This window comes from Heliangelus exortis, chromosome 25, assembly GCF_036169615.1.
Source record: "Heliangelus exortis chromosome 25, bHelExo1.hap1, whole genome shotgun sequence".
Lineage (NCBI taxonomy): Eukaryota > Metazoa > Chordata > Aves > Apodiformes > Trochilidae > Heliangelus > Heliangelus exortis.
This window is the reverse complement of record NC_092446.1, coordinates 3207614-3229826: the sequence shown is the minus strand read 5'-3', so window position 1 is coordinate 3229826 and position 22213 is coordinate 3207614. Positions and strand designations below refer to the sequence as shown.

Genomic DNA, 22213 nt, shown 5'->3' with positions numbered 1-22213 from the left:
CAGCCCCCGGGCGCCATGTTGGGAGTGGCGGGAGAGCGTGTAGCGCACTGGGCGCCATGTTGGGAGTGGCGGAACTTGCCCGGGGGGGCTCTACCGGCTTCACCCGTCCCTCGGCTCCCCTGAGCGGGCAGTTCCCGGCTGTTAACCGCTCCATCGCTCTCAGCCGTGCCGCTGGCGGCCTCTTTGCTGCCTGTCCCGGGCCAGGCCAGCAGCCCCTCCATCGCTCCCCATCCCAGGAGCCTGGACTCTCCCTCAGCAGCCGCCGGGAAGAAGACGGGACGCAGCCTGAGGTGCTCCCGGAGCACGGCGCCTTGAGGCCGGGGCAGGTTCCCCCCTTTTGGCTTTCAGCGCTATAAAAATTCGCTCCTCGGTCACTGATCCCCCCTTTAGGGGACCCCCTGAGGGCGAGCGGAGCCTTCGGGCTTCACTGTCTGCACCGCGCATGCGCTGCCGAGCTGCGCAGTGACCTCCCGGGGGCGCTCTCCTCCCACCGCCGGGGCTGTGCCGCCGAGCCCCGGAACCTGGATACGGGGTGGGAAATGCCTGGGGAGCCACGGGGAGCTCTGCGGTTATGCGCGTTGCGGGGCGGGGCGAGCAGCGGCCTGGCCCCGGTGCATGGCGGTCTGGCGGAGGACTCGGCCCCGTTCGCCTGTCCTCAGGTCGGTGCCAGAGGTGGGGGGGGAAAGGCCCGAGGGGACTGGGGGGGGGGGGGGGAGATGGCGACCGAGGGGCAACCGGCCCCTGGCGAGCTGCTGCCCCCTCCCCCCCACACCCCAGGCTGCCTGGCAACCCGGGGGGAACCCCGCCATGGCTCCCCGCCACCCCCAGGCCACCTGGGCCCGCCCGCCGCTCCCCTCAGGGCTCCCCATGGCGCCAGGCCCTGCCCTGGTCCCTGCTCAGCTCCTGTCGCCAGGGCACCTGTCCTGTCACCCTCTGGGTGTCTTCACACCACAGCCTACACCTGCAGCACCTGCCCCAACCCTCCCCGGGCTGGCGGCTTCTCCTTTGCCCGATTTCTTTCCCCTGGCAGCTCCAAGAGGCCTCGGTTCCCCCAGCTGTGTCCCTCCCACCCTGCTGGGATGGGGTCTTTCCAGGGAAAGTGCCTCTCGGGAGGTGTCAAGCCCGGCAAAAGCAGGGAGGATCTGCTTTTCCAGGTGTCTGGTGGGTGCTTGGGTTGGAGGGTGCAAGGCCTGGCTGCACCCTTGGGTGCTGCAGTGACAGAGCTGTCAGACTTGTTCCTGGAAATCAAAACGATCAAGTAAAAAGCTATCTCAGAGATTACTCATGGTGCTGCTTTCAAAGATAAGCCTATCAGCAGAGTGTCACTTTAGCATAATGTTCTCATGGGGGTGTGGGTGTTTTAACATTATCTGCTCATAGCCTGAAAATTCCTCAGAAGGATGGGAATGAGGAGAAGGGAGGAGAGGATGAGGGTTCTTCCAGGGACAGAGCTCACTGTCCTGCCCATCTTTTACACTGCAGGACACCCTCAGACTCTGAAGTCCTCAGAGGCCTTTCCTGCAGGTCATTTGGAGGATGGGGAAGGTTTGCATGTGGTGTTTATCTCTAAAACAAGTCTGTCACTTCACTGGGGTGATCAACTTCAGCTTATTTTTGCCTGTGAAGAGATTGTTAGCTCTGCCTGCTCTTGGGGTGAGAAGGGCTCATCTTCTGTCCTGATTAACCTCCAGAAGTTTCCCATGCAGGCCCTTTTGGTTGGTTTACACACACTGAGGGGAGAATCCAATCTGAATTGTCTTTTTTTCCTTTAAAGCTGGAAACAAGGCCATCAGCTCTCTGTTCCCCTCTCCTCTGGCTCTGTGTCCTGGTGCTCTCTGGGGGAGAGCTGCCCAAGGTGAAATTCATGTCTGAGGAGCAGCCCTCAGGACAGGATGGAGAGTTTGGGCTTGCACACAGTGACCCTTAGTGATGGGAGCACAGCCTACCTCCAGCAGGCTGGCAGAGGTAAGGCAAACTTCAGGCTACAGAGCCTAAAAGTCACTTTTCTGACCCAAATTTTTAAAAAAAAAAAGACCCCCCCTTCTCCCAGCACATCAGCTCTCCTGGATCTTGTGGGCTCACTTGGGCCAGGAGGCAGGCAGCTCTCTGTTAGGTTTTCAGGGAGCAGTGAGGCAGCAGGAATGAATCACACCTCAGGGCTGGGATGTCCTTGGAGACATCCTTGGATTTGTCCCTGTCAAATCCCTGGAGATGGGAGAGCTGCTGCTGTGGAAGGTGAGGGCTCTGCTCAGTGAGGCCTCTTCTATCCAGGGAAACCAGGTCCAGGGTGCAGCCTGCAGGACCCTGTTCAACCCAAACCTCCCTTGGGAAGCTGCTCAGGATGTTTTCCTCCCCTGGGCTGCAGAGTTGGGTTCCCAGCAGTGCTTTTCTCCCTCAGAGGGCTGCAGAGCTCAATCCCTGGAGCAAACTCAGTGCCAAAATTCAAGACTCAGCCCTGGGGAGGCCACAGCTTGAGTCCTGTGCCCAGTTCTGGGCCCCTCAGCTCAGGAAGGAGATTGAGGTGCTGGAGCAGGTCCAGAGAAGAGCAAGGAGGCTGGGAAGGGATCCAGCACAAGTCCTGTGAGGAAGGGCTGAGGGAGCTGGGGGTGTTGAGGCTGGAGAAGAGGAGGCTCAGGGGAGACCTCATCACTCTCTCCAACTCCCTGAAAGGAGGTTGGAGCCGGGGGGGGTTGGGCTCTTTTCCCAGGCAACTCTCAGCAAGACAAGAGGGCACAAGAGGTCTCAAGTTGTGCCAGGGGAGGTTTAGGTTGGACATGAGAAAGAATTTCTTTGTGGAGAGGGTGCTCAGGCATTGGAATGGGCTGCCCAGGGAAGGGGTGGATTCTCCATCCCTGGAGATATTTCCAAAGAGCCTGGATGTGGCACTCAGTGCCATGGGCTGGGAACCACGGGGGGAGTGGAGCAAGGGTTGGACTTGATGAGCTCTGAGGTCCCTTCCAACCCAGCCAGTTCCAGGATTCTGTGATTTTATGACCTGCCCTTTTTTTGGTGATTCTGAGGTGCTGCCTCCCTCACTGCTCTGACAAAAGGAAGAAGGTTCCTGCAGAACAGGCTGGGGGAGCTGAGAGGTTTCATGTCCTGAGGATTGCTCTCTTGCTTTCCTTTCTATGCAAACTTGCTCCAAGTATTATGGGATGGAGCTGGGCTCTCTTCAAACCCCCCAGGTTTTGTGAACCCCCCCAAACATCCTGCACCAGGGGAAAGTCTCTGGGATCCCCCATGCTCATGTGAGATGGAGCAACAGCCTCTCTGCAGCAATTAATTTGGTAACTGAAACATGAGCACAGGGTTACACTGCCTGAAAAACCCAGTCCTCACAACCCTTCAAGAGTAGCAACACTTGGGATCCTATTTTTCTTCCCAAAAGTGAATCCTCCACCAAAGCAGAATGGAAATAAATCTCCAGGCTCCTGCTGATGCTGGTGAAAGCTCCCAGATGATTTTTTCTCCAGCAGGGGTCTCATTGCTTTCTCCTTTAGATCCCAAACCCATTGCCCAGGTCAGTTTTTCCCCTTCTTGGCTCACAGAAGGGCAACTTGGAAATTCATGAGGATTGAGGGTCCTCATCCTCCTGTCTTGGAAAGGGAGGTTCCAGCCTCTCTGGGCAGCCAGGTGCCTCTGTGGTTCTTCAGGGAAAACCCTTGATAAATAACAGCTTATGATAACCCAAAATAGCTTCAGATCCTCAGTTTTGCTGTGTCCCATGGGACTGGTTTCCTTGGGAAGCTGCAGCAGAGGGGACAGAGGTTTAGGAAAGCTGAACTCTGCAGGGGCTGCTGATGGGTTTTGTTCTTTCAACTGTTTCAGGTGAAAAGCTGATTGAGGGGCAAGTCATTGAACTTGAAGATGGGACCACAGCTTACATCCATCAGGTGACAGTCCAGAAAGGTGAGGAGCATCAAATGACTTCTTTTTTCTTAGGAGGAAATGGATGTAAATGTCTGTGTTGCAACATCAGGCTCCTCTATTAGCTCCAGCTTCAGAAATTCCATTCAGGTGTAGGGTTTTTTGGTTTGTTTTTTTTTTTCCTTGCTTGTGGTTTTGAGGCTGAATGAGCAAGGACACAGAACGTGGGATTTCCTGCAAAGTTTTTCAGCACTTTGACAAGGAGGCAAATCTGCTGGTGGTGTAAACAAATGTGTGCTAAGTGTTGTTTCCCCTGTGGGCTCTCTCAGAGTTGTCAGTCTGACAGATCTCAGGTCTTTGAGCAAGGCCAGGAAGCTGTGAACTCCTTTTGTGCCAAGAGCAGAGCCCAAACCACCTCTGTTTCATGTGGGAGCAGCTGGACAGGATTTTCCTCTCAACTTTGCAGATAATATATTTATTTCTGGAAGAGGTGTTTGGGGGTGGGGATTGTTGGAAGTGTTGGGCATTGACCAATGTCACCTCTGAAATGAGGTGATTAATTAGTTTGAGAAGTGCTGGGAATTCACTTCATGTGGCACAGAGGAACCTCCCTGGCCTTGCTAAGGTGTAAAAGGCAGAAAGAAAGAACTCTCTTGCTCTGGGTGAATCCTTTGAAGTTCCTTGTTTGCCACCTCCTTTTTCTGTTCTTAGAAGGGTGCTTGAAACCCACAGACTCTTCCAATAAGCTGTGTGATTTATTTTTTTTTCTTTTCTTTTAGAAGCTGTGGCTTTTGAAGATGGTCAGCCAGTGGTGCTGGAAGATGGCAGCATGGCCTACATCCACAACACAGGTAAAAGGGAAGCACATTCCCTGTTTTTTTTCCCTTGGTAACTGGAGCAGAAGCTACTCAAGTGTCCTGGCAGCCTGGGGGGGGATGAGGGGTGCCTGAAACCCAGCACCTCATTTCATAGAATCACAGAATCCTAGAACTGGCTGGGTTGGAAGGGACCTCAGAGCTCATCAAGTCCAACCCTTGCTCCACTCCCCCCGTGGTTCCCAGCCCATGGCACTGAGTGCCACATCCAGGCTCTTTGGAAATATCTCCAGGGATGGAGAATCCACCCCTTCCCTGGGCAGCCCATTCCAGTGTCTGATCACCCTCTCCAGAAAGAAATTCTTTCTAATGTCCAACCTAAACCTCCCCTGGCACAACTTGAGACCTCTTGTGCCCTCTTGTCTTGCTGAGAGTTGCCTGGGAAAAGAGACCAACCCCCCCTGGCTCCAACCTCCTTTCAGGGAGTTGGAGAGAGTGATGAGGTCTCCCCTGAGCCTCCTCTTCTCCAGCCTCAACACCCCCAGCTCCCTCAGCCCTTCCTCACAGGACTTGTGCTGGATCCCTTCCCAGCCTCCTTGCTCTTCTCTGGACCTGCTCCAGCACCTCAATCTCCTTCCTGAGCTGAGGGGCCCAGAACTGGACACAGGACTCAAGCTGTGGCCTCCCCAGGGCTGAGCACAGGGGCAGAATCCCTTCCCTGGACCTGCTGGCCACGCTGTTCCTGAGCCAGCCCAGGATGCCATTGGCCTTCTTGGCCACCTGGGCACACTGCTGCCTCCTCTTCAGCTTTACATTTGGTTTGATTGCTTCCCTCTTGCAGAAAGTTTTGAGCCCAGCACCTTTGAGGCCATCCAGCTGGAGGATGGTTCCACTGCCTACATCCATGGTCCTGTCCTCATGCCACCTGGCAGCACCATCCTGGAAGTGCAGGGAGAGACAGGGCTGGAGGAGCTGGCTGGGGAGGAGGAAGAGGATTCCTTTGATGTGGAGACCATGGCTGCATTAAAGCAGTACAGCAGCAAGGTGAGGACACAACACTTCTTTTATGGTTTGCCAGCAGCATGGAGGGGCTGGGGGACTTGTTTGTCCTGGGATTTAAGTGTCCTCCCTTTGTTAGTACATCTCTGGGTTCCTTTTTCAACAATCCCAGCTTTGAGGAGAGCACAGGGCTGGCACCCTCAGAGGTGGCTCCCAGTTCAGGGCAGTTTCCTGCTGCACCCTCCAGCTGACTCCTACAGTGCTGGGCCTCTTCCCCTTCTCCTGCTGCAGAAGAGCTTGGATTTCTTCAGAGAAGAGCATTTGGAAAGAGCAGAGAACAGCTTGGATTTCTTTTTCCTTGCTTTCTGTGTCCCTCCTTGAAGATGTTTTCTTTGAGTGTGCAAAGCTTTTCCTCATGCCACCAGGCTGGGATATTTTAATCCCCAGATGATCAAGGCTTAACCTTCCACATGTCAGGAGCAGCTCTGGCTTCTTGCTCCCCATGCTGACAAAGGCCTCAAAACCCAAAACACCTTCAGCTCCTCATGTGTTGTCACGCAGGGCTCTGTTGGGGTGTCTTGGGTGCTGCCATTTTCTCCCATCTCCATGGTGATGGGTGAGAAGGGGCTGGGTGGGGCACCATTCCTGATGGAGACTTTTCTGCTGTGCTAGGCCCAAGCTGCCCCAGCTCTCTGGAGAGGAGTAGGGTGGCACTGCTGAGGCAAATGCCTTCCTGAGCAGCTCAGGCTGCTCCACACTGTGCAGAGAGGGGTGAACAGTGCCTGTGTCCCTCTGCTTGTAGGTGTCTGATGAGGAAGAGGAGGGAGTGACAGACACCTGCCACCTGAGGAGTGAGGATTCCAGAAATGTCCCTTCCCAGGTCTGAATTTTTCAGTTTTCTGGAAGTAGGACAAATTCCTCTTCATGCAGAGAGCTTTGCCAACCAGTAATTAAAAAAAAAAAAAAGCTTGGTGGCTTTTTGTGGAAGGAATTCTTTAGTGTGAGGGTGGTGAGACACTAACCCAGGTTGCCCCCAGAAGCTGTGGCTGCCCCATCCCTGGCAGTGTTGAAGGTTGGATGGGGCTTGGAGCCCCCTGGGCTGTGGGAGGTGTCCCTGACCATGGCAGGGGTGGCACTGGAGGAGCTTTGAGGTTTCTTCCAGTCCAAACCAATCTGGAATTCTCTCCAAGGTTAGCAGGTATGTTAGCTGCCAGTTTTACAAGTGAGCCAAGTGGTGTACAAAGAGGTCTGAGAGCACCCAGTGAGCTGGGAGGTGGGAAATACAGGCTCTGAGACCCCTTCCCTGTCACCTGGGCTTTACCCATGTTCTCAAGTTGGTTTTTTTAGGAACACTGTTTTGTTTTGTTTGTTTTTTTTGAGGATGACAGAAGGAGTGCACACGTATGGCAGGGTGGGAAATCATAGAATCCTAGAATCCTAGGGGTTGGAAGGGACCTCAAAGATCATCTAGTCCAACCCCCCCTGCCAGAGCAGGGCCCCCTAGAGTACATCCCCTAGGAACGTGTCCAGGTGGGTTTTGAATGTCTCCAGTGAAGGAGACTCCACAACCCCCCTGGGCAGCCTGTTCCAGGGCTCCGTCACCCTTACAGTAAAAAAATTTTTTCTGATATTCAACTTGAACCTCCTATGCTCCAATTTACACCCATTACCCCTTGTCCTATCACTGGTCACCCCTGAGAAAAGCCTAACTCCATCTCCCTGACACTCACCCCTTACATATTTGAAAACATTGATGAGGTCACCCCTCAGTCTCCTTTTCTCCAAACTAAAGAGCCCCAGCTCCCTCAGCCTTTCCTCATAAGGGAGATGTTCCACTCCCTTAATCATCTCAGTAGCTCTGCGCTGGACTCTTTCAAGCACTTCCCTGTCCTTCTTGAACTGAGGGGCCCAGAACTGGACACAATACTCCAGGTGTGGCCTCACCAATGCAGAATAGAGGGGGAGGAGAACCTCTCTTGACCTACTAACCACACCCTTTCTAATGCACCCCAGGATGCCATTGGCCTTCTTGGCCACAAGGGCACATTGCTGGCTCATGGGCATCTTCTTGTCTACCAGGAAATGGTGTGTGTGGGCTTGGCAAAGCTGCTCTGGGGGCTCACTGAGTGAATTTCCTTCTATCTCCCAGCAGGATTTGCAGGAGGAAGAAGTGCAGAGCAGTGAGAAGGGGCAGCAGGTTGGCAGCAGGGCCTTCAGGTGTGGCTACAAAGGCTGTGGCCGCCTCTACACCACTGCCCACCACCTAAAGGTAAAGCAGGGGACACTGCAGCCCAGACACCTCCCTGTGTGACTCTGCCAGACTCTGCCAGATCAGAATGCTGCTCCACACAAGGCTGAGCTGTGTGCTTGGCTCCTGGAGACATCCAGATGTGTGAAATCCAACTGAGGACTTCAGGTTCTCTCCACCAGTTGGGTTTCTCCTGACTCTTTTCCTTCCTCCTGGTCCTGGCTCTCATGGCAGGGATCTGTTTCTGGTTTTTCCAGGTACATGAACGTTCTCACACAGGGGACAGGCCGTATACCTGTGACTTTCCAAGCTGTGGGAAAGCATTTGCCACAGGTAAAAATGTCTCTTTTGAGCAAATCTGGTTTCCTCTCCACTCCAAACCACTCTTTGAGTGCTTTTTCCCAGCAGAGAGCCATGAGCACAGCTGGTGAAACCTCTGAGAGGGAAGTGCAGCAGGGCAGACTGCCTGGGACTTGTTTGGTTATGGACAGATTAAAGGAGTTGTAGGAAGAAGCTGAGTTGTCAGGGGTGGTGTGAGGCTGTTTGGGTGTTTCTTCCCCTCCAGCTTTGCACACACAGGACAGAAATTCAAAAATTACTCAAGAGGTGGTACAGAGCTTGCTACATTCAGTCCTTCTCATTATAAAATTTAATTATAGTTTCTTTCCTGGACAGGGTATGGACTGAAGAGCCACGTGAGGACACATACTGGTGAGAAACCCTACAAGTGTCCAGAGGACATGTGCAGTAAAGCTTTCAAAACCTCTGGGGATCTCCAGAAACACATCCGGACACACACAGGTGAGCAGCAGGAGAAGAACTCAGCTCCCCATTGGAAAGGGCTCCCAGATAAAGTTCTGCTCCAGCTTTTATCCAGGATTTGTCATTTTATGTTTTGGGTGAAGCAAGGAAGAGCTGAGGTAGATGGAGTTTACTCTGGAGTCAGAAATAGGAGCAAGGCAGTGGAGCTGGGGAAGGGTCTGGAGCACAAGTCTTGTGAGGAGCAGCTGAGGGACTTGGAATTGTTCAGTCTGGGGAAGAGGAGGCTGAGGGGAGACCTCACTCTCTACAACTGTGGGGATCAGTCTCCTCTTCCAAGTAATCAGCAATATGACAAGAGGAAATGGCCTCAAGCTGCACCAGGGGAGGTTTTGATTGGAGATTGGGAAGAATTTCTTCACTGGAGCAGTGGTCAAGCTTTGGAACTGGCTGCCTGGGGAAGTGGTGGAGTCACCAGCCCTGGAGGTTAAAAAAAAAGTGTAGATGTGGCACTTGGGGACATGTTTTAGTTGGGATGGTTGGGGTGGGGTTGACTGTTGGATTTGCTGATCCCAGAGGTTGTTTCCACCATTAATAATTCTGTGATTTGGGGATTTTCCATTCTGTTCCAAACAGCAGGGGTGGGGTGCCAGTGCTGCTGGAGGAAACGTGCCAGGTCCCAGGGGTGGAGGAGGAGGTGTGGGGGGGGGATATCGAGGTGTCTGTGCTGCTGCAGGACTCTGGCACCCTCTCCCTGCAGGGGAACGTCCCTTCAAGTGCCCCTTTGTGGGCTGCGGCCGCTCCTTCACCACCTCCAACATCCGCAAAGTTCACATCCGAACCCACACGGGGGAGCGGCCCTACATGTGCCCGGAACCCAACTGCGGGAGGGGCTTCACCAGCGCCACCAATTACAAAAACCACATGAGGATCCACACGGGTGAGAGGAGAAGGAGGAGGAGAAAAGCTGAGGGGTAAACAGGAGCTTGAGGAGGGTGAGTGGGTTCAGCTTTCTTCTCTGACCACTAGGGGAGAAACCCTACATGTGCACCGTGCCGGGCTGCGGCAAACGCTTCACGGAGTACTCAAGCCTCTACAAACACCACGTGGTTCACACGCACTGCAAACCCTACACCTGCAGCAGCTGTGGGAAGAACTATCGGCAGACCTCCACCCTGGCCATGCACAAGCGGAGCAGCCACGGGGAGCTGGAGGCCACGGAGGAGGCTGAGCAGACCCTCTATGAACAGCAGCAACTGGAGGGTGAGCACCCAACCCCATCACAGAATCATAGAATCACAGAATCCTAGAACTGGCTGGGTTGGAAGGGACCTCAGAGCTCATCAAGTCCAACCCTTGATCCACTCCCCCCGTGGTTCCCAGCCCATGGCACTGAGTGCCACATCCAGGCTCTTTTGAAATATCTCCAGGGATGGAGAATCCACCCCTTCCCTGGGCAGCCCATTCCAATGCCTGATCACCCTCTCCAGAAAGAAATTCTTTCTCATGTCCAACCTAAACCTCCCCTGGCACAACTTGAGACCTCTTGTGCCCTCTTGTCTTGCTGAGAGTTGCCTGGGAAAAGAGCCCAACCCCCCCCCTGGCTCCAACCTCCTTTCAGGGAGTTGGAGAGAGTGATGAGGTCTCCCCTGAGCCTCCTCTTCTCCAGCCTCAACACCCCCAGCTCCCTCAGCATCCCTGCAGCAAGCTTTACAAAGAGAAGGGAGATGCTGCATGAGCCTGCAGCTGCTCTGCTCTCAGCCCCAGCTCTGTTCTCTTGGCTTCTGCCTCCCCCACCACAGAAGTTGGAGCATGGAAGGGGTTGGAAGGGATCTCTAGAGATCATCCAGTCCAACCCTCCTGCTCAGGCAGGTTCACCTGGAGCAGGTGGATGGCATCCAGGTGGTGAATGGTTCCTCCAGAGAAGGAGACTCCCCCACCTCTCTGGGCAGCCTCTGCCAGTGTTCTGTCACCATCAAAGTAAGGAAGTTCCTCCTTGTGTTTAGATGGAACTTCCTGGGTTCCAGTTTGTGCCTGTTGCCCCTCTTCCTGTCACTGAGCACCACTGAGAAGAGTCTGGCCCCATCCTCCTGACACCTGCCCTGGAGATGCCTGATCAGATCCCTTCTCTGATTAGTGCTTCTCTCACCCCTTTTCCTCTTCCCTCCCTCAGCTGCTGCTGCTGACAGAGCCACCCCCCTGGAGAGCCAGCACATCACTTTCCTGGCAGAGATGGAGGAGGAGGAAGAGGAGGATGATGATGGTTTGCATGCACAGGTCTCCCTTATCTCTCAGGATGGGACAGATCAGGTATGGACACGTGTGGAGGGTAGCACTGAACTAAGATCCTGCCTCTCCCCAGCCTTGGTGTTCTCCAAGTGATGGAGGTTTCTTTTTTTTCAGCATAAAACAGACCCTGGGGCTTCACAGGCTCTGTCCCAGGGGCTCCCTCTGTACAGCCACAGCCCAGGTTCCATGTGGGGGTACAAAAATGGTCCCCAAATCACCTTGCTGGCCAGAATCCCAGAGGCATTGGCCCGGGCTGCTGTGCAGGGCCTGGCAGCCCTCTGGCAAGGGGCAGCTCCCATCTCTGCTGACACAGGCTGAATTTGGTGCTGTTTTTTCTATCATCTGTCTATGGCAGTTCCAGTTTTGTGGCACCTCCCTCCACCAGCTGCCTGGGTGCTGACTGGGAGAAACTGGGGGAAGGAAGCAGCTGCCACCAGTTGCACTGATTTCCTCTCAGTCTGAGATGTTCTGTGCTGCAGTGAGGCACAAACTGTCACTTCAAAGCCTGGAGAGAAGTGCCCCATCCCTGGAAGTGTCTGTCCCATCCCTGGAAGTGTTGAAGCCCAGGTTGGATGGGGCTTGGAGCATCCTGGGCTGGTGGGAGGTGTCCCTGCCCATGCAGAGAGGTTGGAACTGGAACTTAAATTGGAATTGGAACTTAAAGCTCATCCTTTAAGGTCCCTTCCAACCCAACCCATTCTGTGATTCACTGAAGGTGCTAAGTTGGGAGGTGCTGTAGAAGAGGTAGAGCTGGAGACCTGAGGTCTGTGAGTTCTTCATTGCAATCCATGACCCTGAGCAAAGTCCTTGGAGTTTTCTGTGCCCTGCATCTTCCCTGTGAAGGAGGAGGAGAAAGTTTCATCCATCCCGAGCCCTCAGTGTTTGTTGCTCAACTCCAGGGTTGCACAAGGCTTCCTGAGAAGCCATCCTGCCTGAGGGCATCTGCTCTTCTCCTACCCAGGTCAGTCTGTCCCAGGAAGACCTCCAGGCTCTTGGCAGTGCCCTTGGCATGGTGACCCAGAGCAGTGCCCTCAGCCTGCCCCAGGCAGAGCTGGCAGGTGGTGACACACACAGGGTGACAGTGACCAGCAGGGACAGCACTGAGACACAGCACCCGGTAGGGACAGACCCGGGACCTTCCCTTTTCAGCCTGCTGGGGTTGTGTTTGCTTTTAACACGGGGTTGGGTTTTTTTATCCTGACTTTCCCAGGTTGCCATAGGCAGCTCTGGAGCAGCCCTGGCTGAGGAATCAGCTGTCACCTCCCTCTGCCAGCAGCAGGTGGCATTGCTGGCCACCCCCAGTGGCACCCACGTCACAGTGCAGGTACCCCCAGCTCCTGACACCTTCCTCATCACCCCTTGCTGGCTTCAGCACTTCCCTTCTTGCTCTGCTCCATCTCCTTCATCCCCAGGTGCCCTGCAGGTGGAGGGGAGCAGGGATGTGCACCTTGGGTTGCAGAATGCTCCTTTCTAACCTGCTGCTCCCCATCCTCACCAGGCCTCTCTCTTCTCTCTGCTTCACCCTCCCTGTGCCACCCACTGCCAGCCCTTCCTACCTCTCTCCTGCTTCCCTGACCCCACTTTTTGGGAAAACAGTGTTATCCCTCTCTTTTTTTTTTTTTTTTCCCTCTCCAGTTGGAAGAGCAGCAGAGCCTGGAGGAAGCTATCAGCATGGCAGCAGTGGCCATCCAGCATGAACCTGGCACACTTGAAGCAGCCGTGGCTGAAAATGGGTGCTGAGACCCCCTGAAGCCCCCCAGGCAGGGAGGGGGGGCAGGCAGCCTCAGCTCCTTCTCCATGGGAGCATCAGGAGCAGCTGGATCAGGGCCAGCTGGCATGTGGAGTGAGGGGTGGATGGTGTCCAGGAGCAGTGACCAGTGAGAGCTGGAGCCAGCAGCCCAGGGCTGCTGGAGTGACCCTTTTCCAAGGGCTCTTCTCACTGAGGGGGGATATCCAAGATACTTGGCTGCTGCCTTCTGGAGTCTCTGCAGTTTTCCTGAGCTCTGAGCAGCAACTTTTCCTGCTCCTCACCTTGGGCACTGAGTCCCTCTCTCTGGAGCAGATGGCAGGTGATGCCTTCTAGTATTTATTCCTAAAATTCCCAAGACCTGCCAGTCCCCTGCAGCACCAGTGATGGAGCCACAGAGATTTTGGAGTGCAAAAATTGAGTTTGGAGAGGCATTTCCTGGCCTCTTAAGTCCAGCAGCTCTCCCCTTTTCCTGCCCATCCCTCCAGGTCAGGGAGAAGTGGGCAGCACGAACACAGAAGCAATAAATCCCCCTCAGAGCAAGCCCAGGCTGCTTGGTGGCAGGAGGGGGTGACCAGTTCCTGGTGCCTGGCTCCAACAGCCACATTCCCATCTTTTTCTCTGCTTTCCAGAAAATTTCCTTGGCAGGCTGAGCGTGGTGGAGCAGAGCAAAGCCAGCCAGCACTTGTTTGAGGGCTGAGTTAGTCCTGGGTGTAAATACTGAGCTGAAATAAAAACAGATTAAAAATTTGCTTTTTTTAAAAAAAAAAAAAACAACAAACAAGGACTCTTTGCTCTTCCAGTTGTGGGGGTGGGAGGAGGGGATGGGTGTTGATGTTTTGCAGATGTAAGGATTAAGGAGGTTCTGGAGATTTGTTGGGCAATCACTGCACTTTTGGTCAGTTCAAAAACTGCTCTGAGAAGAGCTGTGAGCAAGAGGAGTTGTAACCTCTGAGTTCTCAGCTTGGGTCTCAGAGGAGCTAAGAGCTGTCTCCTGAGTCTGAATTTTAGGGAATTGTGGCAATACAAGAAAATGTGGCTGAAGGTGTCTTAGAGCAGGGCAGAGTGGGAAAAGGCAGCACGAGAGGTGAACAGGGTGAAAAAGATGATTTAGGTGAAATTCAGCAGAAAAAAATTCAGCAGAAAAAAATTCAGCAGAAAAAAATTCAGCAGAAAAAAATTCAGCAGAAAAAAATTCAGCAGAAAAAAACTCAGCAGAAAAAAATTCACCTGAAATAAATAAATTCATCTGAAATAAATAAATTCACCTGAAATAAATAGATTCACCTGAAATAAATTCACCAGAAATTCAGATGTTTTAGGGTGAAAAAGACCCTTTAAGACCATCGAGTCCAGCTGTAAACCTGCACAGGCTTCCAGCCACTGGTCTTTATTTTTTGGAGATACCTGAGAAGTTTGCAGAGAAAAAACTTTCTGCAGGGGAGGAAAAGGCACAACCCGGGGGGGCTGCAGCAGGCTGGATCTCTGCTCTTTTCCCTCAGCTGCAACCGAGCCCAAACCAAGCAGGGCTGGAACCTTTTGGAAAGGAGGGAGGAGAAAAAAAAATAAAAATAAAAATCCTCATTTAAATCCCAGAGGCGGAAGCTGCTCTTTGGGGAGGGATTTTCTCTCCACGCCGAGGAAGTTTTTTCCTCTTCAGGCTGAGCCAGCAAAGGGTTACAAAGGGCGATTTGTGACGATGGGGACCTTGGCTTGGAGCCCTTGAACTTGGGCTCTTTTTGGGGTTCACCCAAGCAGATGGCGCTGCTGCTTCGCCCGTCCCCGACCGCCCAAGGGTTGGATCGGGGCAGGCGGCTTCCTGGAACCGGATCCTCGGTCCCGGCAGAACCTCCCCTGGCACCGCCGCCCGTAGCCATGGACCTGCGAGCGGAGCTGCTGAAATCCATCTGGTACGCGTTTACTGCCCTGGATGTGGAGAAAAGTGGAAAGGTCTCCAAATCCCAGCTCAAAGTGAGTCCCCCGAGGGGAAATTCGGTGTTTTCGGGGGGGGTTTAAAAGCGGGAGAGGGGTTGCAAGGAGCAGAGTGGGGATGGGGATGCTCTGCATCCCTCCTGAGTTTCCACGGAGGAATTGGGAAATCTCCAGGTAAATAGAACCTTGCTGTCGCCTCCACGTTGCGTTTGAAGTTCTCCATCTCCCTTAAAAAAAAAAAAAAAAATTAAAAATTAGGGGGCTTCGTGCAGAGGAGTTAATGCTCAAATTTTCTAGGTGAAAAGTAGGAGAAATGGACTTTTAAGTTGTTTTTGGGGGGGGAGTTTAGGCTTTTTATGGCACATTACCGGCCCGAGCTGGGTTTCTATTTTCTCGCTTGCCAGAGCACCCTCATTTCTGCTTCCTGTTGAGCCAGCAGGTCGGAAGGTAGAGTTAAACCATTTTAAACTCCAACTCCTTGGCTTAGATCTCCCCTCTCCCCAACCCTTTCAGCAGCTTTGCAGCTGCCTTCAGCCCTGCACACATCGTGGCCTTAAATTTTTTTTTGTCTGCCTCTGGGATGCTCCAGGTTGCACCTTGGCTTTGAGGATAACTATTGATTTTTTTTTTTATTTTTTTTTTTTTTTTCGCAATTGCTGGGACTTTTTTTTTTTTTTTTTTTTTTTTTTCATAAGTGTCTCGTTGTGGTTCTGCTGGCGCCAGGCTTGGAAATGCTGGTTGGAGCAGGGGGCTGCCATGCAGAGGAAAGACCTGAGGTAGAAACATGCAAAGCACGGGGAGAGGTTGTGCCAGGACTTGGCAGCAGCTGCCGAGGCTGCAAAGAGGAGTTGTGAAACTCTGCAAAAACAAAACCAAAACCCCCCCAAAAACTTCTTTCCTTCTATGCCCTCCGCTCTTTCCCTGGGACAGACTACGGGGAAGGTGCTGGACTTGGTGCATGGGGAGGGAAAGGGGGGAAAACAAAAATTAAAGGGTTTTGTTTGTAGGGTCTGGAGGGGAAGCAGCAGGGCTGGGGCTCCTCCTGCTCAGCTGCACCCCAGAAACTTGCACGTGTGCCCTGTGAGCCTGCTTAAAACTGGAGAAATAGCTGAAAGAATTCAGGCAAATCCCAAATCCCAGAGCCTAATCCCCCTCACTAATCCCCAGGGGCTGCTCTGCTCCCCTCACAGCATCCCCTGCACCCAGGGTCGTGCCCAGGCAGCTCTGCCAAGCCCTGGGCAGCCCTGGCCTGGTGAGATCTTTACCACTGGTGATGGTGCTGAGGCCACGGGGATGGATCCTGATGGTGCTTTCCTTGGGAACTTGTGCAGGGGGACCCGAGGAGCTGCAACCCCTCGTGCTGGGGCTGCAGGGACACTGGGGACAGGGTCTGCATGGTGGCTTTGCCCTGGGTGACTTCCCAGCCCATCGCTGGTTTTCCACCCCCGAGCAGGGCAGCAGTGGGTGAGGCTGCCCCGTTCCATGATGAAGCTCAACCCTGGGTGATTTTTACCCCATCTCGGGGCCAGGGAGAGAAAATTTCCATTGCCCATCAGTGCAAAACACCAGCTCAGGTTTGTCCCAGCCCACACGAGGCAGCAGTGGGGTTTCTGCTCATGGTTTCGGTGGAGAACTCCAGGTTCTGGCAAGCTGGAGCCAGACCCTGTTCCAACCATTCCCTCTCCAACCCCCTCCCGGGTCGTGCTCTGCTCCCCCCACCCCAGGGTGTTGCTGCAAGAAGGATCTTGAAGAAGGAGGGGAGGGAAGGAGGGAGAAACGCTGGGGTTCAGCCACGCTTGTACCTACAGACACCAAATCAGCCCCAGGAGCTGGGCTGGGATCTTCCTGGATGTGGATGAGCCACATGCCAGCAGAAGTTGGGTGCCTCTGACATGTTTCCAGCTGCATGAGGAATTTTAGTGGTGTTTCGAGGATGAATTTGAATTTATTATTGAAATTATTTCTTTAATTTCCACCACCACCCCCTCCTGTCCCCCAAACTCGGCACTTGTGAGGCTGCACCTCAAGTCCTGTGTTCAGTTCTGGGCCCCTCATGACCAGAAGGACATTGAGGGGCTGGAGCAGGTCTGGGGAAGGATCTGGAGCTCAAGTCTGACCAGAGGCAGCTGAGGGACCTGGGGGTGTTCAGGACAGGAGGCTGAGGGGAGACCTTTTGGCTCTCTGCAGCTGCCTGGGAGGAGGTGGGAGCCAGGGGGGGTCAGACTCTGCTCCCAGATGATAGAAGAAGAGGCAACGGCCTCAGGTTGTGCCAGGGGAGGTTAGATTGGAGCTTGGGAACAATTTTTCCTTGGAAAGGGTTGTCAGGCCCTGGCCCAGGCTGCCCAGGGCAGGGGTGGAGTCCCCATCCCTGAATGTGCTTAAAAATCCTGTAGACACAGTGCTGAGAGACAGAGCTGAGCAGTCGGCTGGTGGAGTTGGTAGAGTTTGGTTACAGGTTGGGCTGGATGATCCCAGAGGTCATTTCCAACCTGAGCTGTTGTGTTGTGTGTTGGTGAAGCTGTTGGGTTGAGCAGTTGAGGGCTCTGCATGGGCACCCGGGTTGGGGTAGGTGTGGATCTGCACAGGAAGGAAAGGCAGCTTGTGGTCACAGTCAGAGCTCTGGGGTGGTTCTGTTCCCAGCCCTGCTCTTGGATGAGCTTTTATGGGTGCCATTGTGTCCTCCCTGTCAGGGTGAATCCCCATCTCCCCAGGTTCTGGCTGGGATGTGGGCCCTGCATCCAGGACAGAGCTGAGATGCTCCTGGGGTGGCTGTGCCAGGAGGGTCAGAACCATCCTGGTGCTTTCCAGCTCTGCTCCCTGCTGTCCCCACTCCAGAGGGTCAGGGGTTTGCTGAGTGCTCTGAGAGCTCCATCTCTGGAGGCTGAGGGTCCCCCAGACCAGGCTTGGGGGGCAAATGGCAGGGGAGGTGGCTCCTGCTTGCTCTTGGAGAAGAGCCCATCACCCGTGCAGGTCTCTGGGTATAACCAGCACCTCGGGTGCCCCCCAGGGCAGGTAGAAGGCTCCTGCTTGAACTGAACGTGCCCCTGGTTGTTGGATGCACCAAAGACCCAGGCCAGTGCGTCCCAGTTTGACCAGTAAGAAGGCTGAGAGCAGCTCATCCCTTCAAGCCAGGGGAAAAATTTTCCTCGAGGTCAGGAGCTGATGGTCCTTGAGCCAAGGGGTCCCAGCTGGTGGGGGAGAGGGACAGGGGTGTCCTTGCTCAGGAACAGGCAGCTGGAGGGACCCTCGGTGCTGGGGGTCCCCTGGGACCTGCACCCTCCAGGGAAGCTTTGATATTTTCAGCAGGGCCTGTGGGGAAACTGAGGCAGCAGCAACTCTCCCTCCGTGGTTCCAGATGCCTCGGTGCCCCTGTTCTGAGGCTGAGGGGGGGGGGAAGGAGGAGGGGGTTGTGTTAAACACAAGGCAGTCAGGCTCCAGCCTGAAAGGTCACCCCGAGCCCTGGCATCGTCCCCGGAGTCTCCCACAGGGGAGGAGAAGAGGAGCTGCCATTCTCCTGCAGCATTAAATATTCCACCCCCGGCCCTGGCTGACGTCGGAGGGGTGGGAGTGAGGGAAAAACGCTGGGCTGGTGCTCAGAGGGATTTGGGATGCTCCAGGGTGTCAGGCAAACCTCTGCACACCCCCCAGCAACTCCTGCACACCACAGGGGGAAAGCTGCATCCCCAAAAAGCTCCCACGGGCTCAGAGCATCCCTTTCCCCTTTCCCCTTTCCCCTTTCCCCTTTCCCCTTTCCCCTTTCCCCTTTCCCCTCTCCCCCTCTCCCCCTCTCCCCCTCTCCCCCTCTCCCCCTCTCCCCCTCTCCCCTCTCCCCTCTCCCCTCTCCCCTCTCCCCCTCTCCCCCTCTCCCCTCTCCCCCTCTCCCCCTCTCCCCCTCTCCCCCTCTCCCCCTCTCCCCCTCTCCCCCTCTCCCCCTCTCCCCCTCTCCCCCTCTCCCCTCTCCCCTCTCCCCTCTCCCCTCTCCCCTCTCCCCTCTCCCCTCTCCCCTCTCCCTCTCCCCTCTCCCCTCTCCCCTCTCCCCCTCTCCCCCTCTCCCCCTCTCCCCTCTCCCCCTCTCCCCCTCTCCCCCTCTCCCCCTCTCCCCTCTCCCCCTCTCCCCTCTCCCCCTCTCCCCCTCTCCTCTCTCCCCTCTTCCCCCTCTCCCCTCTCCCCCTCTCCCCCTCTCCCCCTCTCCCTCTCTCTCTCCCCCTCTCCCCCTCTCCCCCTCTCCCCCTCTCCCCCTCTCCCCTCTCCCCTCTCCCCCTCTCCCCTCTCCCCTCTCCCCCTCTCCCCTCTCCCCCTCTCCCCTCTCCCCCTCTCCCCCTCTCCCCTCTCCTCCCTCTCTCTCTCCCCCTCTCCCCTCTCCCCCTCTCCCCCTCTCCCCCTCTCCCCCTCTCCCCCTCTCCCCCTCTCCCCCTCTCCCCCTCTCCCCTCTCCCCCTCTCCCCCTCTCCCCCTCTCCCCCTCTCCCCCTCTCCCCCTCTCCCCTCTCCCCTCTCCCCCTCTCCCCCTCTCCCCCTCTCCCCCTCTCCCCCTCTCCCCTTCCCTCTCCCCCAGCTATTTCCCTCTCCTATCCCTCAAGTCAGAGTCCCGAGGGGAGGTTTTCTGCCTTTTTCTCTCCGTGGGGGAAAACCCCAGCCCCACACACTCCACCATCAGGCTTTTCCCCCCCCTCTACCCTTCCCCAAGTTCATATTTCAGGTGATTCCTGGGTTCAGGGTTTGCAGGGTGCTCGGAGGGGCTCAGGGTTCACACATCAGCCCCTCGAGGGCTTTTTGGTTTGGTGCTGGAGGAGGAGATGGGAGCGCTGGGGATGAGGCCTCGTGTTGGGAATGGGAGGCGATTCCCAAGCTTTCAACCCATCCTGACGGATCTGCCCGACATCCCGGAGGACGCCCGGGGGGTTCCATCCCTCCCCACCCCTCCGTGGGGCTGCACCGAACCCCGAAAGGTGCGGCCGTAGCGGCAGCAGGGCTCAGGGCTATCGCCTGCTGGAGCCCAGGGTGGAGCCCAGGTGATAACATCGGGCCGGAGGGGGAAAAAAAGAGAAAATCTGGTTGAGCAAGAAACCTTTTCCAGCTGCAGCAGCCGCCGTGGCCTCCGGCGGCTCCGCTCCCTGCTGGGAGGAAATTTCCAGGTCTGAAGGGAGGAGCTGGGTGCTGCTCACCGTCTTCTCCAAGCCCTCTCTGTTACAAGCTGCAAATCCTATAAAATGCCTCTGCAGACCCTGATGCAGTGAGGATGCAGCGGTTTGGGACTTGCCTTCAAGCTTCTCCTGCTTCCTGGGACAAGGAGACAGCAGCCTGCCCAGCACCACGAGCTGGAGATGCTGGGGATGGTCCTGGGCAGCCTTGTTCCACATGGGAAATGTGGAAGCTGCAAAGTCTGACTTGTTTCAGGGGGATTTAAACAAAACTGGGCTGGTTGGGGACATTTGCAGCCTGGTTCTGGAGATGGTGGTGGCTCCAGCTCGCCCTTATCTGCTTCCAGACTAAACCTTTTCTTAGGTTTTTCTAAATCTTGCCTTCTTTTCTTCTTGGGGTCTTCCTGTGCCCTGCTGGCAGAGCAGCTGCTGTCAGGCTGGGTGCTGTGGTTGGTTATTTTTGTAAGAAATCCCTCAGGACAGCTGCCAAAGGGCATAGCTTGGGGTGGCTTATCATCTGTTCTAGGTAAAAGCATCTCCTGTTTGCTCTGAGATGTGTGAAAAAGCTCCTTTAAGAAAAAAAAAAAAAAATCCATGTGCCAGGAAACAAAAGAAATGAATGTGGGGAGAAAAAAAACCCAACAGCCTCAGTTTTTGCCTGTTTTTTAATTAAGTCTTTCAGGTTGGGCTATGGGGACATTCCCCTCTCCAGCTGCCCAAACCAAACCTGTGGCTGCAGGGGGGGGATGCTGGGTGTGGTGGGGATGGGTTTGGGGCAGGGTTGGAAGTTTCTCCATCTTCTCCCCATCCCTCCTGCTGGGCCAGGTGCTGTCCCACAACCTGTACACAGTGCTCTGCATCCCCCACGACCCCGTGGCCCTGGAAGAACATTTCCGTGATGATGATGATGGCCCAGTCTCCAGCCAGGGCTACATGCCCTACCTCAACAAGTACATCCTGGATAAGGTGAGTCCCTTGGTCATCCCCACCCACCTCAGCTGGGGACACCAAGGTCCCTGGGCTTGCTCCCAAATCCCGTGGGAGCTCCACTCTTGGAGATGCCGTGGGTGGAAAGAGGATAAAGGGAGTTGGGGAGCACTCAGGTGGATGCCAGAGTGAGTGAGGAACAGTTCAGAGCCAACATCTCCTTGGTGAGGCTCTTTCCATCAAGGCTCTGGATGGAGACACCTCTCCACCAGCATTTCCTGAAGGGCTCAGAGAAAGCATCCCCCCAGCACCTTGTTCCAGCCCCTTTTTCTTCTCCACTCCTGTTTGAATTGGAGGTAAAGAGGAGGAGAGGGAGGAGAATGAATGGGTGCTGGGGCAGGAGCTGAGGTTGGGGTGGGCAGGGTCTCCAGGGCTCAAAGGCACCTTGGTTTGGCACAGCCAGACTTTGTGGCTGGGTGCATGTGAGAAGAGGAAAAACAGACTGAGAGCTTTCTTCCACTGGGTGCCTGAAAGAAGGGGGGCCCAGAACTGGGTGCAGTAACCCTTCCCTTCTTCCCTTCCCTTCTTCCCTTCCCTTCTCCCCTTCCTTCTTCCCTTCCCTTCTTCCCTTCCCTTCTTCCCTTCCCTTCTTCCCTTCCCTTCTTCCCTTCCCTTCTTCCCTTCCCTTCTTCCCTTCCCTTCTTCCCTTCCCTTCTTCCCTTCCCTTCTTCCCTTCCCTTCTTCCCTTCCCTTCTTCCCTTCCCTTCTTCCCTTCCCTTCTTCCCTTCCCTTCTTCCCTTCCCTTCTTCCCGTCCCTTCTTCCGTCCCTTCTTCCCTTCCCTTCTTCCCTTCCCTTCTTCCCTTCCCTTCTTCCCTTCCCTTCTTCCCTTCCCTTCTTCCCTTCCCTTCTTCCCTTCCCTTCTTCCTTCCCTTCTTCCCTTCCCTTCTTCCCTTCCCTTCTTCCCTTCCCTTCTTCCCTTCCCTTCTTCCTTCCCTTCTTCCCTTCCCTTCTTCCCTTCCTTCTTCCCTTCCCTTCTTCCTTCCCTTCTTCCCTTCCCTTCTTCCCTTCCCTTCTTCCCTTCCCTTCTTCCCTTCCCTTCTTCCCTTCCCTTCTTCCCTTCCCTTCTTCCCTTCCCTTCTTCCTTCCCTTCTTCCCTTCCTTCTCCTTCTCCTTCCTTCCTTCCCTTCTCCTTCCCTTCTCCTTCCCTTCTCCTTCCCTTCCCCTCCCCACCCTTCCTTCTCCACTCCTCCCTGTGGTGCTGCCCAGCCCAATCTCCCCATCACAGAGCAGCCAAATCCTTCCAGATTTTCCCCTGTGTTTCCCTGGAGGTGACCTTTGAACCCCCTCCTCCTGGTTTCCCCATAAAAATCCCTGCAGCATCCCAAGAAGGGGAAACGGGGTGTTCCCAGTGAGAGGGACTTCCAGCTTTCTGCCACCCAGAAGTTTTTCCCCAGTTCTGCCCCTGCAGGTTGTGGTTTTCCCTCGTGCTA

General features: G+C 55.0%; 2 protein-coding genes across 5 annotated transcripts in view; both read left to right on the top strand.

Annotated features, from left to right (window-relative positions):
* Positions 1-78: 78 nt before the first annotated feature.
* Positions 79-13505, top strand: ZNF76 (zinc finger protein 76). 4 transcript variants are annotated; one of them, XM_071768503.1, is made up of 15 exons: positions 79-290; positions 1775-1965; positions 3829-3909; positions 4647-4718; positions 5524-5726; positions 6484-6561; positions 7831-7950; positions 8187-8262; positions 8605-8730; positions 9449-9628; positions 9718-9951; positions 10862-10998; positions 11939-12094; positions 12188-12301; positions 12613-13505. In XM_071768503.1, the coding sequence occupies exons 2-15, from the start codon at positions 1893-1895 to the stop codon at positions 12715-12717; spliced, it is 1755 nt and encodes a 584-aa protein (XP_071624604.1). In that variant the 5' UTR covers positions 79-290; positions 1775-1892; the 3' UTR covers positions 12718-13505. The 4 variants fall into 4 exon arrangements, with proteins under 4 accessions (XP_071624604.1, XP_071624606.1, XP_071624603.1 ...); XM_071768502.1 differs by lacking the exon at positions 79-290 and adding an exon at positions 532-659; XM_071768504.1 differs by lacking the exon at positions 79-290 and adding an exon at positions 542-659 and having other exon boundaries at positions 7834-7950.
* A 940-nt stretch (positions 13506-14445) lies between these two features.
* DEF6 (DEF6 guanine nucleotide exchange factor) overlaps positions 14446-22213 on the top strand; it is a 13029-nt gene continuing 5261 nt past the window's right edge. Inside the window, exons 1-2 of the mRNA XM_071768422.1 lie at positions 14446-14695; positions 20621-20761. Of these exons, the coding sequence (XP_071624523.1) occupies positions 14483-14695; positions 20621-20761 (354 nt within the window). The 5' untranslated portion in view covers positions 14446-14482. The remainder of the gene's footprint in view (positions 14696-20620; positions 20762-22213) is intronic.